Here is a 16,440-nt window from a genome sequence, read left to right as displayed (position 1 = left end):
ATATGTATTCTATGGCTCCTAGTACTGATTATTGCCATTTAAAAACATCCTTTGCTGTATTGATGATAGTGGTGTTGACAGAAATATCAATACAGGTAGAAGGTTACCAAAGGGGAATAGACTGGTATTTAGCTGATTAGTGACAACATTTGTTGTTGTTGTTGTTGTTGTTGTTGTTTTGACAGGCTTCTAGAGACATGAATATAAGTCAAATTCTATTGCAAGTACTGTGGGTGACTCTCTCTCTCTCTCTCCCCATATATTTACTGGTTTGGACAGTTTCAGAAATAACTGGACTGCTTCTGAGAGAAAAAAGTAATTTTTCACCAGGATCTTGCCTGTCGTGCTTCCTGCTCACTTACCCTTTGTTCTAGGTACCATCGTAGCTAGAAGCACCGTGCCCTGGTGCATCGGTGCGCTTCCTGCCCACAGCCGGTCTCTCCAGGGACCTCTGGACCATGGTAGCCACATGCTGGTAATGGCAGGAATGGACCAAGACTTGGGGTTTCATTCTCTTGACTTAGAGCACCCATTATTTCCCAAAAATGGCTACAGCGATACTCTCGGCCCCATATACCATTCGTAATGTTATGACTCTCTCATTGAGAGGTGGAGTCACCACTTGAATTGGGCATGATTTTGTGACTGCATTAATAAATAGAATGTAGTAGAAATGATCTCTGGGGCTAGGCTATAAGAAAGGATGCAGCCTGGCCATCACTCTTTCCCTCTTGGGCTGCTCACCCTTGACACCCAGTCACCATGCTGTGAGGCAGCCCAGGGCACAGGAAGAGGCCACATGTAGGTGTTCTGGCCAACAGCAGCTCCAACCAATTGCTGGTGTCAACTTCCAAACATGAAAGCAAACTAGCCCCAGTTTCCTAGCTGAGGTCCCAAACGTCATGGAGCAAAGAAAAGCCTTCCTCTTGTCCTAGTTAAAGTTTCGAAGTCACGGATTTTGTGAGGATAACAAATGGTTGTTTTATCACTAAGCTTTGGGGAAAATGGTTACTATACTGTAGCAATCAAAATCCAGAACTTACAACATAGTAGGGAACCAGTTACAAATGCTTTGGTAAGAGTCAAACCTCAAAATGAGCTTGATATAGAGCATGCATTCTAAACGAGAGCAATCTCATGTCCTTAAGAGGACCCAAATTGGTTCTTAGGGCAATAAAATTTTTTTTTTTTTAAATAAATGAAGCTCAGATATATGTAGAGTACATAAGCAGATTGTATATTTATGGTACGTAAATTTCATGGGTGGTGGAGGGCTATTAGGGGAAAATATCTAAAAAGTTTCCTTAAGTGGTGATAATGGGGAAAAAAAACTGTTGAGAAACTCTGAACTATAGGGAGAGAGAGATTCATTCTGAGCTGGAGAAATCTCAGAGGCATCTTATCTAGGCAGAAGACATTCTGACTCACTGAGAAACCCTGACCAAGTCACTTGATTTCCATGAGTTTCAATTTCTTCTATAAAACAGGGAAAACCATATCTAATATTTAGAGCTGTTGCTAAGGGTCAAATGAAACATTGGTAAAATTTCTGCTACATAGTAGACTTTTAGCATTACATAGGGGTTTTTAAGGAGATGGACTTCGAATTGGACCTTAAGGGAAAGATGATGATTAATAGATATAAGGCAAGGGCAATTTAGATGGGACATGAATTGACCAAAAGCTCAAAGAGATGGGAGAACATGTTAAAAATTGTCTGTTGGGTCTAGAAAGCCAGGAGCCATGGAATAAGAAGATGAGGCTGAAAAGAAACAGCCAGTATCAGAGTATGGAGTACTTTGAACTCAAAAAGAAAGAGCTTACTCCTTTTTTTTTTTTATAATAGTCATATTTATTAAGTATCTACTATGTACCAGGACTGTTGGCTAAAAAATAAATAAATAAGTGGATATGACACAGGAATCGATGAGATTCCTGTGCCATGTTTCACATGTGACAAATCTCATCAGATCATTTTAGTGCAATTCAAATTTTCTGAGTAAAAGAGGAAAATTGAGGGAAGGTTTCCCAGAGGAGGTGACATTTAGGATGAGCTTTGAAGTACGGGAGATGATGGCAGGAGACATAAGAGAGGGACTTCCGGGCACAAGGAAACATTTCGGAGTGTGGCATGTACAGGTAACAGCATGCAGCCTGCTATGTCAGGAGCATGATGGGACTGGAAATGTAGATCAGGGCCCTGCGTGCATCAGGAAGGAACCTGCGCGAATGCAAACAGTTCAGACTTTGTCTTGTGTATTTGAGGCTGTGACTAAATCTGTGAGAGGAAGACTCTTCCGAGGAGAACAGAGGAGTGGGTAGGGTTAAAGCGGAAGAGGGAGCAGACCCTGCGTAAACCGTTAGAGTAGGCGGTAGAGGCAGATGCAGGGTTGGGGGCGGGGTCAGGGCTGCCCACCACGGGTGAGTTCATGAAGCCTGGTAGAGGAACTATCTACATCGGGTCCTAGGAGTCCCGATGCTAGGGCGACATGTAACTCAGACACCTTCCCTGATCGACTCCTTTTACTGGGTATCTCACTCTGTCTCCTACTACCAGAGTTAGGAGTGTGGCCCCAGAATCTACACATTTCCTCATTATCTCCTCAATGGCCACTTAGGCTGGTGCCAACACACACACACACACACACACACACACTGCTAGGTGGCCGGTTGACAGAGGGGGCTATAGAACAACACTCTGAAGATAGTCACTCTGTTGCCTGGGGTCTCTCTTGGGTCCTTGGTCAGGGCCAGGCACTGGGCTTGGCCAGAGCAGGACGTGACAGTGTCGGAGCTGCCAGACATCACTGTCCCTAGATGCTGCAGTGTTCTCACAGTGGTACAGACCCAGATGCCTGATAATGATCGGGGACTAGATCCAGGGCTGCGCCACTGATGAACAATCTCCACACACTATTGTGGGGCCATATGCAACATGGTCAACTATTTTTACATTTAGAAAGCTCGAGTGTGCATTCTGGCACTGTCATTTAATCTCCACGTGACTTCGAGTGGGTCATCTGTCTGTGGGCCTTCACCACTCAAATGAAGACAATAACCCTTAACCTCTCCGTCCCATGGCACACTGTTCACTAAGAAGGGTAGATAATGGTAATCAGAGGCTCCTGGATGCCAGGGTCTGCTGCTCTGTGTGGCTCACGTGTGCTTTAAGTGCCTCAGGTGATGCTGTTGCTGCTGCTGCTGCTCCTCTGTGAACCACATTTTGAGTAAGTAAGGTGCTAGGGCACTGTTAAGGGAAAGAATCATTACTGCCAGGAACCATAGGCATATAGCTTGTGGTGTGACTGCCCTTCCTCTCCCCAGCAGGCGGAGCAGCTAAGTTTCCCTCCCCTTCCATGATAAATACTCAGGGGTTGGGCCTCCTGCTACCACTCATCCCTGGGCAGAGTGAAGGGTAAGTCTCATCCCTGGGGGCTCAAGGGGAGAGTAGGGCAAACCCGTAAAAGCTTCCTGTTTTGGGGCTGTCCTTTCCCTACTCCAGGCAAAATGCCTGGGAGGAAGGATAGAGCAACGGCTCTGGGCTTGGAAACTTGGGCATCTAATAGTGTGAGTCCTCCCGAAAGCTTGGTGACTTTTAATGCTATCATGCCTGATCATCGCACCGACTTGAAATGGCTCCTCCCAAATGAACAGAGATGTTTTAATTAATTATGTTCTCCAAATGAAATAACTAGTACCAAGGTACCCCTACAGGCTCCCTCGTCCCCGCTATCTAAGATGGAGGCCAAACTGCCACCATCACACATCATTCTACGCATAAAGGTTAAACACTTACTATATGCCAAGCACTGTGCTGGGAGCTGGGAGGGCCAAGGCACAGTCCTTGGTTTCAGTAGCCTGTCATCTAGCAGAAAAGACAGACACAGAAACAAATTATTACAACGTAGTAAACATGATCCTTTCAAAGTGCCCTGGGATCTCTGAGAAAGAGCCTGAAACTGGGGAGCCAGAGGAGATGTCACTGAAAAGGTGGTGGTATCTGGAGTGGGGTTTGAAAGAGTGAGCATTTCCCAAACAGAGAACGGGACAGATTCGCTGCAAGCAGGAGGAGAAGCCCCCAGGCCACGTACGGGCTGAGGAGCATGACAGAAGCACTGAGAAGCTGAGGGGGCGCGAAGGCACGGTGGAACACGCGGAGGGCGCGTCTCCGACGCTTGGCTGTCAGGGTAGGAACTTTGGATTATATCTAGTCGTCTATGGAAAGTCAGGAGATTTTAGGAGAGGGTGAGAGAGAGAAGACAGAACAGATCTGTGTTTTAGAAAGAAGACCAAAGGTGGTCGTAAGGTTGGCCTGGAGCCCAGCTTGGAGAAAGGTTGAGGGAATCACACACGTGACCCGATTCTGAACTAGGGCTCAGGCAAGTCCCTCACTTTGCTCAGCCAGTGACGGCAGGGCTCCCCTCTGGCTCAGACATTCTCTGATCCGAGTAGGCAGGCTTCATTTGTGCACTCCGTGTGCAGGTCTGCTGATGGATATTTTGCACATGCCACTGCATATAATTCCCCCAATAACCCTGAGAGGCAGGGGTCATGACCCCACTTTATAGAGAAAACTCAAAAGAGTTACCTAGGGAAGGTCACAAGGCTGGCAAGTAGCAAAGCCGGGTCACTGTGACTCCAAACAATGCCCTATATGTACTTGGGCTTTTAAAAACCCACAGGGCACAGGAAGAATCATGGAATGTTAGGTTTTCAGGACTTAGGACAGCTTGTATCAAACTTACAATTTGATTGTAATAAAGTTCCACAAATCCATGGCTTTTCTCTAATGAGGCATTTTTTTTTTCATAGCAAATACCAAAAAAAGAAAAGAAAAAAAAAAGATATTGCTGGGCCTGCCACATCTCTCTCTTGAACCCTTTGTTTCACTTTCCAGGTGTTGGTCACTCACCTCTGGAATCCATAGCACTGGCGGGGCTGGCTTGGCAAGTCTCTCCTTCACAGGCCTGGGTCCCTTCAGCCCATTACCCCACCTCCATCCCTCAGACTCTTAAAAGCTGGTATTCTATCACTCCTGATCCGAGTCATGGCTGGACAAGGAGATGTGAGCTCGCCATCTCTGAGGCAAAAGTGACTGAGAAATCAGCCAACCACTCCCAACCACAGTGGAGGCAAAGGTTCCAAAAGTGTGGCATTTTCCTCTCTTGGCTACTAGGCTTGTAGAAGTTGGTGTCAGATGAGAAGCTGACCCTTGAGATTCATTCACACCTTGGGATGCTCAGAGCTTTTAAACTGTTTCACGCCCATGAAGAAGTCAGGCAAATAGGAAGCGACATTCTTTCTCATCTTCTCTTGACAAAAATCCACCTTGGCTCCTGTTCCTGCTGTCCAAATCCACAAGCATTTCCTGCTGCAGCAGTGTATGTATGCTCCACAATGAAAAAAGCAGGCACGTCTTTCCAGGCTAAGGGGTTTGGAGGCTTCCTGAGTGAGATCTACCTCCCAGCTGGGCAGCAGTGATGGCAGGGAGCAGAGAAGCTCTGCTGGCTCCAGCAGCAAGCGCGGGGGAAGCCTATAGCCTAGCGGGCTCCAGAGTGGGAACAGTCTGCAGGGCACAGACAAGGCCATACACAGAGATCGTAAAACAAAATTTATCTTTAATTTGTAAGTGTCAACAGCAGTACAAAAGATGGAGTGATGACGACTAGATTAAGGGTAGAGAGGACAGTCTTGAGGTAAATGAGCATAAATAGGCAGTTCTTATAGACACTCCCCTGAGGGGCGTAGGCCCCATCATGGCATATACATTATCACCCAAAGATGGCATGTCTAACATATCAGGAAAGCACCTTGTGCAAAAAGGAAAAAAAAAAAAAGTAGCTAAGGTGCCAACATATACCAGGATAGATAAAGACAGTGTCTTTCAATTTTGTCTTTTTCCCCTAATTATGAGGCAGAAGAGGGGAAGACTTTGAAAAGTACCACTGAAAGATTACTCAATGTTGAGTTTTATCTCACATCAATACTGCACAACAAAATCCAAGAAGGTTGTGTATGCAACAAAGCTAAGAACAATGATTCATTCCTTTAAGTTTGAAGAGATTCTTTTTTTTTTTTCCATTTCTTTAATCCTTAGCAAACTTTTTTTTTCCCATTATCAAGAGGAGAATGTGAGAAAGATGTGATGGCAACCCTTAAGGTCATTTAAAAACTTTACACTGGACTGTACAAGATTTTTTTTTTGATAAACTATTTACATTTTCAGACTTTCAAACATATTCAAAGCAGCAATAGACACTAGTTTTTATGGTTTTTGTTTTTTCTAATTGCCCAAATAGTTACCAGCCATGGGCCAAATAGGTACCTGCGTTATACATAGAATTTCTACAAAGAAAATCTGCAGATAAAGTTTGCTCGGGGGTGTATTCAATGCCCTTAGTGTCTCGAGGGCCACACCCACAGTGTTGCTAGACGAACCAAAGCACAGTACCTTGACAACAGAGATGCAGTTGTCTCAACAGCCCTACACAAACTTTATACTTTGAAACAGCAGCCAGCATGTCAGTCCAGCATGTCAGTGAATTGTGCTGATTAAATTAACATAGAATACAATCTCACAATATACATCACAAACAAATTACAATGTCGGGAAATAAAAGAGTTACAGTAAGATAAGTTATGTAGTAACAGCTTATAAGCTTGTCTAAGGTAATAAAAATTTTACATGGCAAATACAATAATGAATGAACATAAATGCTAAGCATTCTAATTTGCTACAAGCCGGAGAAGGGTACAATAAAGACTGCACTTTTAGAAAAGCAAAAACACATATGACAAAGGAAGACAAACGGAGAATGCACATGAGCAGATCTGCAATGTGCAGCATACAAAACAGTTAAATATTTGCACATTCCCCATACTCCAAGAGCACCAGCACTGAGGCCTCACTTTATGCTTGTGGTTCTTCAGGAATAAGAAACTACTGAGCAAGATATGTCACTGAGTTGCCTTCAAGCTTTCATATTGCCACGAACACTAATTGGAAGAGTATCTGCACTGTTACCTGTCTGCCCCCTCCCCCACCCACCTCCAGCCTCACCCCAAAGGTACCAGCATTTTGAATACTTGTTCATGAGCTTTAGGCAAACAATCTGTCCTCAAAGGAAAAGATAAGATGGGATGAAAAGGAAATGTATTTGCATATCATCAATATTTTCAACAATATTAGCAGAGGGTTACGCTCAATAGCATATGGCATCAGAAACATAACATAATCGGCAGGAATAGCAGATAGAAGTTGTTTATTAAGGAAGAAAACATGTCAGGGGGCAGATGACTTAAGGAAATGATGCGAGTGCTTTTGTAAAAGAACAAATGAGGTCATACAATATTATTATACTTTGAGAAGTGAGCTTAAGTGCCAACTCAGTCCTTAGACAAACGTGTACAAAAACAGGCAAGGCTACAGCAAACATTTTGTCATTTTCTCATTAAAAAGGAAGACCTGGTAATAATTTCAATACATTCCTCCAGCTGCATTCTTTGCAGTTGTTGGCACTTGGTACAAGACTTCTCAGATGATTTAAAACTACTAAGTGATTCATTTTCCTTTCCCTAATGAGTAGGTAAAGGTCACCTTACTGCAAAATTAGTAAATTGATATAAGCAGCCTCAGCTGTGGTGTTTAAGTGACCAGGCTGCCTTTCTACTAGGGATAGATGGATTTCCTTGAAACAATCCTTGCTTTTAGCTAGTGCCTGTGCTCCTGGCTTGGGAGGGTGCGCTCTGAAGCAGCAGCCTGGCTTCATAAGGAAAAGAAAGAAGCCTTTAACTTCAGCCCTAGAGTGATCACACCCTTTTCAAACACCCAGGCTTCAGTGGGGCTAACGTTCAGGGGAGGCCAGAATTTGACGAGCTCAATAGCACTGTGAGCCCACATCTGAATTTAGAACTTGGTCTGGGAGTTGGTATCAGGACCCTGGCAAATCGAAATAAGCCATGAGGACAAGGTTGCGGAGTATCAAATACCAAATGAAGCAAACTGATGTGCTCCTAAAAGGTTGATCTGGATACATATGAAAACAACAAAGCTTTCGTACCTTCCTGGAAAAGATACTGCATCACATCTGGCAATGAAATAGAGAAATTGCCTGCCTGGCTGCTCCTGTCCACAGACTGATCTTTTATTTCTCTCTCCTTTTCTTTTCCTTTCTTTCCTTTCTTTTTCTTTCTTTCCTTTTCTTCCTTCCTTTCTTTCTTTCTTTCTTCTTTTCATTCTTTTCCTTCCTTCTTTTTTCCTTCCTTCCTTCCTTCCTATTCCTTATGGTCCTTCTTCTTTTTTTTTTTTAGGATAGGATTGTCTGCCATGTCCCTATTCTAAGTGACATGGAAAATCCTAATCCTGCATGTTCTTTAACAAAACGGATATAATTTTATCTTTGACTTGAAGATACTATGAAATAAAAAACACTGGAAAAAGTTGATTAACATTTTTTAATCGACTTAGCATGCTGGGAGTTTTATTAATGACCAATCTCAGAAGCAGATTTTTGCCTTTATAATGGCGTTCATTCTTCTTGCTATTAAATGGTCGCAGAATTACCTTTTACAGTTTATCGGGATTCACAAAGTAAATTGACTCGGCGGTACGGCAAATTTGGTATGTTCAATTCATCAATTTTCTATTAAGAAAAAAAGGCAAAGCCTGAGTCTGTGGACAGTAGGTTCTAAGATTCATGAGAACCCGAGTGAGGGGTTTTATCGCCCCAGCTGCAGGTGGAACACTGCTCTCTCACCGTGCTGATAATTCACTATCCCCATGAGGTACAGTGACTTGTCAACTTCTAGTCTGGACCAACATATATGGATAGAGAACAAAAAGGAAATACATAACTTATATCTCACTAAGTATTCATGAACCAAAAATAAATTCTATTTCTATGTTATATTTACACAATTAGAAAAATCTAAAATGAGATGGTAAAGTCACAAAAACTTTGTTTAAGCCCCACGAAAATAAAATGAAGTGATCCCGATGATTGTCATTCATAATTTCCAAGGATATTTAGAGCCAAACTTGGCTAATAAATAGAATAAACTGCTTATGCACAGAATTTAGATTCAAATACAGCATCGCTGTTTTACCCAATAAAAGAGACGTTTACAATCAGATCATTCCTGAATAGCCTTTCATTTTTAAGAATATGGCTAGAAGTAACTGAACCCCAGTACTGAGGCAGAGCTGGGGCTAAAACAAAGTGTTCATACACACATGTATTTTGCATAAATAAATGAAATAACAAGACATAAAAATGACTCAAATCCGGCAACTGTGAGGCAAGCCCACACGAGTCGAAACAGATGACTTTTGTTCATGTAGTTTTCGTACAACAGTTTCACATTAGTCAGAAGTGATAAAAAATACCATTTATATCCAGTGCTTATAACACTTACGAAACAACATCTGTGAGTGTGTGTGTTTTTTGTTGGTTTTTTTTTTTGTTGTTTTGTTTTGTTTTGTTTTGTTTTACTACAAGCAAAATCAAGTTTCAGTCCTAAAGAACAGTTCTTTGTTCTCCACCAGCCCAGAATATTATTTTGGCATGGTCATAAAACAAACAAAATTAACCTACTATTCTAAATGTTTGCCTTTGTGCAAAATTAATTACATACAATACAATGCTAGCCAAACAGCATTTACCTATGCAACAAATAAAAAAAGAATTGAGACAGGGCAGAAGCAAAAGTGAAAGAAAATAAGAAAAAACATGAGAATGAACTGAGGAAGAGAGGTATATATTCAAAAGAAATCAGTAAGACAATAATAAATACTCATTTTTTAAGAACAAAAATGACCTCTTCCTCATTTGAAATAAATGTACAAAAACGAAGTTTCAATCCCCAACCAATATTAAGAAAAAAAACATTCCTATCAGTACCTTAATCAGCTGATAGAGAGCACTCCCAGCTAGTGATATAGCCAGTAATATCTTGTCTGGATTTATCTATCGCTATTAGGTATGTCCTTGAGCACTCATTAAATAAATATGAAGGTACACTATTTTCTTCCAAGTGACAAAATGGCTCAAGAAATCTGATGGGGCCATTCCTATGTCCTGGTGATCAAAATCTGGGTTGTCCTATGAGGTGAACTGTCCCATTCGCTGACATTCTCCCACTGAACCACTCTGGGTGAGGGTCCCCACATAGGTGATCAGTCCTGTTTTCAGGAAGGTCAGAATGGCATGGCCAAGTTCCCTGTGGCTAGGAGATGGGAAGTGAAACCTCACTGCCTCCTTGCCCATCAGCACATCTCCAGAAAACCCTTGTGCGACAAGTATAGTCAGTCTCGTTCACACATAGGCCTGCCCCACCACGGCCACAGATAGAGGGAGTCAGCCAGAGGGCCTCGGCTGCCGCCTCAGGAGTGATCTGTTCCCCAGAGTTAACAGTAGGAACATCCCATATAGGGAATGTATTTTCCCTCCTTCTCCTTCCCTATGGTTTTCTTTCATTCTCTGGACATATCATGACTATCTGCCTCTATCTTTGCTTTGAGGCTGTCAGGTGGCTCCTTGTATCCTGGGGATTTTACAGAGAATCCCCTAGGTATGCCAGATGGGACAAGGCAACTCACTGTAAAGGTGCCAGCCCATGACAGCATCATAGTAGCCTCCTACATGGCCCGCAGCCTTGGGCTCTAGGTTTGGCTATGGAACTCTCTTGCCCGGCAGTCACCACTGTTGACCCTTGCTGCTGAATGGCACTCAGGGGAAATGCCACTGAGGCAGCTCCGACCACTTGTTGCTGAGCTGACTTAGGGGGAAATTCTGGCAAAAGATTCAAGGTCACTAAGAACCTCGGGGGCACAGCTGTTGAAGTGTAAGACTCTACACATGAATCTAAATACACAGCCCTGCAGCCAGATAGACACTCGTGTTTAAAAACAACGATATGGGTATTTAATAGAATCTTGCTTCAGAAATGCTTCCAGATGCTCTGGGGACATAAAATCACTATGTACATCTTTTGTATCTAGCAGGAGAAGGAGGTGAGAAGGGCTGAAAAGTTCTTCGGGGAAAGATGGTGAAAAATAAGAATTATTAAATTAATGCCACCAACAATTTTTTTTTTTAAATAAATAGTAAGTGGACCCTTGACATTCTGGAATGAATAAATTATTTAAGAGAAAATGTGTTAAGACTGAATGTCAGGGTTAAAGGCAAAGGGATAATGGATGTAGTGAGAGGTGGTCTCAGGCAGAGAAGACCACCGAATCGGTATCTGGTGTGGTGATCGCTCTGGTGTGTGTACGTCATACGTCACCCACAGATGGCACATTGAGAGGCAAACACAATTGGGTACATGCACTGTGGCAACCTTGTTCATTCCTTACAATATCTTGTCTCCAGATTCCTGAGTACTTTACCATTTTCTGGAAAAAAAAAAAAGTATGGTTTGCTATTTGATTTTAAGATGCCAAAGATTGTCTAAGACTTTGCAGTGTCTCCTTTAAGACTTTCAAAATATTAAGATTCAAAAGTGATGAGAAAGTTTGGCACATTCAAAGTTTAACTCTACACATGGAAAAATGGAATTCCGAGGCCTTTTGAATATGCTCTACATGCAGCTGCACACGCCGTAGACTGGTTCTGTTTCACAATATGAAATCCTCAGTTGTTTTCTAAAATAATTCAGAATAAAAACACATTCACAACCTGTAGGCCGGCACAGCATACCTGAGTGAGAATGTTTAACCCCATCTAAAACAGTAACTTAAACCTTTATCAACATCCAAAAGAAAAAAAAAATAGTAAGACAAAAATATAAGACTTGTAAGACAGCTATGGGTTGAGATAAGTTTTCAAGTCCTGGTGTCTCATATTTAATATGTCTTCACCTAAATTAAAAAAACAACAACAACAACAATAACAATAACGACAAAAAACTCAAGTTCATGAAAAATCAGGGAAAACTTAATCTGTCTCACACTTTACGAAACAATTAAGACCATTCTGCTGATGTCATTGTGGAGCCACAAATGCATGCGGGCTCTTTAAGAACTTTTTGTTGGGGGAGGGGAGGTGAAATGTCAGAGTATTTTAATTCAGCAAATAAACACTCCTCAGTTGGCACTGACAGCTTCTGGGGCTTCGTTTTCACTGCTATAGTCTGATTTGGGATCATCTTCATAGTCGTCATACATTTCTATTTCATCCTCTCCATTAATCATTTCATTTCCAGCTAGGTTTCCGCCGTCTGTCTTCATACCATAAGTGCTCTGGATGACCGGGAGGCTGGGCTCTGGGCTGGCGGAGGTGCTAGAGCAGTCAGATGTCATCTGAGGTGATGGTGTGGTAGTTGCCATAGTAATAGCACCAGGATACACAACACCTGTTCCTGTGGTGATTGGAATCTGAGGCTGTTGCCTGTATAGATTCAAAAAATAAAATAAAACAGGGGGAAATATCTCTATATATGTTCTGTGTGGCAATTGGAATCCACCTCCCACAGAATCCAAAAGGGGGCCCTGTTTGACATTCTAAGCAAATGACAAAATGTGACAAAGATGTTCCCTGGAAGAGTCCTGCAAATCTCCCTGATACTATGGTTGAGGGTTAAGTAATACAATGGAGTGTAATTTATGATAGTTTTGCAACATAAAAACGGGGTTCTCATGACATTGCAAATATGGCAAAACTTGGATAACACCGGGTATTTGGAACAACATTGCAGTTAATTCCACAAAGTTACGTGTGAGATCATTTTTTAAGATTCTCGCAGAACACTAAAAAATAGACTGGTAACATGAGACATATTATGACTGTTAAGCAGGCTTGTGTCTTCACCTTGGTTCAAGAACTGTAGAGAGGAGAGATCAAGATGAGAAAGGATCTGAAAGCATACATTTAGTATCCATGCAAATATCTATTTATTTCCATGGCAGGACTTGTAGAGAAGTTCCTTCAAGGACCTTCTATTTTCCTGCTTAAGAAAGGATCATCTTGTATGTCATTACTCCCAAGGCACTAGGCTGGAGGAGTCGGGAGTGAAAAGCAGTGAGTTCTCTGCAACTTAACAGAACGACACACACTGACTTATCCTAGATCCTAGCAGGTGCCAAGGCCTGGTCACACCAGATTGTTCCATCATGCTACTCTCTTTCAAATAAACTTACCAGACCCTTTATGAAGGTCAATCTTTCCTTCTGCAAGGAGACGTGGCTATCTGTCTCTCAATTACCCTTGAGTCATTAAAAACTAGTTAAAGAATTAAATACCTAGCTAGGAGACTACGACTGAAACAATATTCTGATAAATGCAATATTTGCCAAGTTTTCTCAATCTTTATGGACAGTAATTATAATTTAAATTTATTTCAAAATATCATTGTAACCATACTTTCTGAGCCTAAGTTTCCATACATTTATAAAAGCTGGGGCCAGGAGTCTTGGAAGGTCCTTTCGACTTCTAATACTGATGGCTCCAGGTCAGTCTATCACTTGAATAATTCTTATTGACCCTTTACATTAACATTGAAACTTTTTATCCACTTCAGTCCAAAAGAGAAATACCCTGAATCTATGAAGAAGTAGTTTAGTTACTAGCTATTCTTGGACATGTCCAGAAGCAGCATAATTTTCTCAAAAAGGCCTGCATGCCTTCTATCGTGGTAGAAGGAAAAATAGTAAAAATGGGGCCTAGAATCACGCTGAGAGATAGCTGATAATGCTATTTTTAATAACTTCTTTCAATCATTGGGAGGCACAATAATAATCCCTTAACCTTTGACTAACATAATAAATAAAATATTTTCATATAATTACCTCATTTGATCAACATGGCAACCCAATGAAGTATTATTATGCCCAGTTTTCAGATGAAGAAAGTAAGACCTTAAGGCCCTGGATTTAATAACCAGCAGAGCTAGAATTTAAACCTAGGTCACCTGACTTGAATTCCAACACTATTTCTTTTATAGATATTCAATATACAGATACACTGTGCTCCTGTATCTCATAAAAATCCCTGATTCCTACAGGTTCTATTGTTACCCAATTGACACTAGGCACCTGATATTGATCCATTTTCTATGATGCTCATGATGATGTTTTGAGTGCCTGAAGGAAGAAGAGAATAGAGGAACCTAAATCTATGTATAGAAACATCTTATAAAATACTAGTTTCCTTCTTGTAGATCAAATTCTAAAAACAGTATACTTCTGCTTCCTAAGTTTTGGGCAAATCAACACAAATTAAATTTCATGCTAACTTGCCCAAGGCAGTGAACACTTCATTAAATATTTTACTGGATTTGGATAATTGCAATAAAAATATTTTTGCCTTAATCACATCATGAGTGTAGAGTAAAATCTTTTGCTATAACATTAACTAACCCATTTTACAGATTTCCCAATTTGGTCAGCTAACCTATAATATAAATTCTATATAATAAACAAGCTATCAAATGGTGCACTTTATTTTCAAAACAGATTTTTTTTTTCACAAAGAATAGATGGTCATTTTTTTGCAGTATTTTTAAATAAAAAAATCTATATGTATAGATCTATTAAATATATTTAAATTGAGCTCCTATTCTGTGCTGGGAAGAATGATTAGATGCTTTCACATTAAATTTCACTTTAAATTGGCCTCGGGTGCTGTTCAGCCATCATAGTGCACTTTTTTCCTAGTCCACTCCGTCTACTCTGCTAGACAGTTCCTTCATACCTTCTCAGCTCTCCTCAAATGTCCAACTTCTCCTCCCCCATCGTCACTCACAGTTGATGACCTGGCTTTCCATTTTGCGAAGAAATTTAAAGTAATCAGAAGAAGCTTTTCACAAGCTCCTAACATAATATTTCATATTTATCCTCTGTCTCTGTCTGTGCTCCTAGTTCTCTACCTGCCTTCCTGTATTTTGAATCAATTCATAATCCAATTGTAAGACCAACCGCTTTGCTTGTGCACTAATCTACCTGCTCTTGCTTACTAAGGATCTCTTTCCAGCAACCGTCTCTCCCACCTGCATTATCAATTTTCCCTCTTTCCTTCCTATTAGTACATAAACATGCCATAATCTCTCCTACTTTAAAATAAAAAACAACTAAGACTCTTGATTCATATCCCTTTCCAGCTACTCCTCTATTTCTCTGACCTCCTTTAAAGCAAAACTCTTTCAAAGATTGTGTATATTCACTCTCTCCATTTCTTCTACTCAATTATTTCTTAAATCTACTTTAATCACTCCCAACACTCCACTGAAACAGAGCTTGAAAAGGTCACAGCACCAATGATCACATTGTTAAATTCAAAAGTCTATTCTTGGTCCTCACCTTACTTGACCTAAGCCATGAGCATCATTTGATACAGTGATCGCTCTTCTCCTTGCTGAAACACTTTATTCACACTTGTCTTCCAATATACCACGCTCTCCTAGTCTTCTTCCTATCTTATTAGCTGCTCCTTCTAAGTCCCTTTGATGCATCCTCCTCTCTTCCCAACAGCTAAATACTGAAATACCCAAGGACTCAGTCCTTGAACCCTTTTTTCTCTTTCTAAATTCATTCTCTTGGTGGTCTTGTCCAATTCGGTAGCTTCAAATATTATCTATGTGCTGACAACTCTTAAATTTATATCTCCAGTAAGCACTACATTCCTAAATTTCATATATATATATAAATCTCTTATTTGATTGGCATGTCAAAATACCATCTCAACCTTACAGATGCAAAACCGAACTCCTGATTATTCTCCCATATACCTGCTCCACTCCTGGCCTTTTGATCTTAGTAAATGATTATTTCAGCTTTCTGGTTACTCAGGCCAATTCTTGGTAATTGTATTTCTCTCAAACCCTATATCCAATTCATCAGCAAATTCCATTGGTCCACTCTCAGTAACACACCCAGAATCTATTTCTTACTACCTCTACCCCTACAACCCTGGTCCAAGCCCCCACCAACTCTAATCTGGTTTATCGTAAGAGCCCGCCTCCTTCTTTCAGGCCATGGCCCCTTGAGACAATACTCAATGCAGTGGACAGAGTGATCTTTTTAAAACCTAAGTCAGATCTGCTAATAACCCTTCGATGTCTTTCCATCTCACTCAGAGTCAAATTAAAAGTCTTCGCAATGGCCAAAAAAGTCCTTTCACTACTTGACTCTCCATTATCACTCTGACAGCGATTACTCTTTCACCTGTTCACTCGGCTCCTATCACTGTGACCTCACTATTTTCGAACAAGCCAATCACATCCTTTCTTCGAGCCCTTTGCAGCTGCTGTCGTCTGCCTAGCTCTCTCAGATGTTTGTACGGCTTGCTCCCTCACCTCCTCAGGTTTTTGTCAACATTTTATCTTCTCAGTGGGGTTCTGTATAGCCGCTCTGTTTAAAATTGCACTCCATCCTTGGAAATTCCCTTTCTCTTTTCCTACTTTACTTTGTTCTAAGGTTCTTATTACTATTTGATATTTATTTAT

General features: G+C 41.1%; 1 protein-coding gene across 4 annotated transcripts in view; it reads right to left on the bottom strand.

The window, feature by feature from the left end:
* Positions 1–8,296: 8,296 nt before the first annotated feature.
* SOX6 (SRY-box transcription factor 6) overlaps positions 8,297–16,440 on the bottom strand; it is a 460,797-nt gene continuing 452,653 nt past the window's right edge. Inside the window, exon 16 of one of the 4 annotated variants that reach the window (XM_039851522.1) lies at positions 8,297–12,389. In XM_039851522.1, coding sequence (XP_039707456.1) covers positions 12,086–12,389 — 304 coding nt within the window. In that variant the 3' untranslated portion in view covers positions 8,297–12,085. The remainder of the gene's footprint in view (positions 12,390–16,440) is intronic. The other 3 variants (XM_039851521.1, XM_039851519.1, XM_039851520.1) reach the window with 3 other exon arrangements.

This window comes from Pteropus medius, unplaced genomic scaffold (assembly GCF_902729225.1).
Source record: "Pteropus medius unplaced genomic scaffold, Ma_sr-lr_union100, whole genome shotgun sequence".
Classification (NCBI taxonomy): domain Eukaryota; kingdom Metazoa; phylum Chordata; class Mammalia; order Chiroptera; family Pteropodidae; genus Pteropus; species Pteropus medius.
The sequence above is the reverse complement of the archived record's forward strand: the minus strand, read 5'-3'. Positions and strand labels throughout refer to the sequence as shown.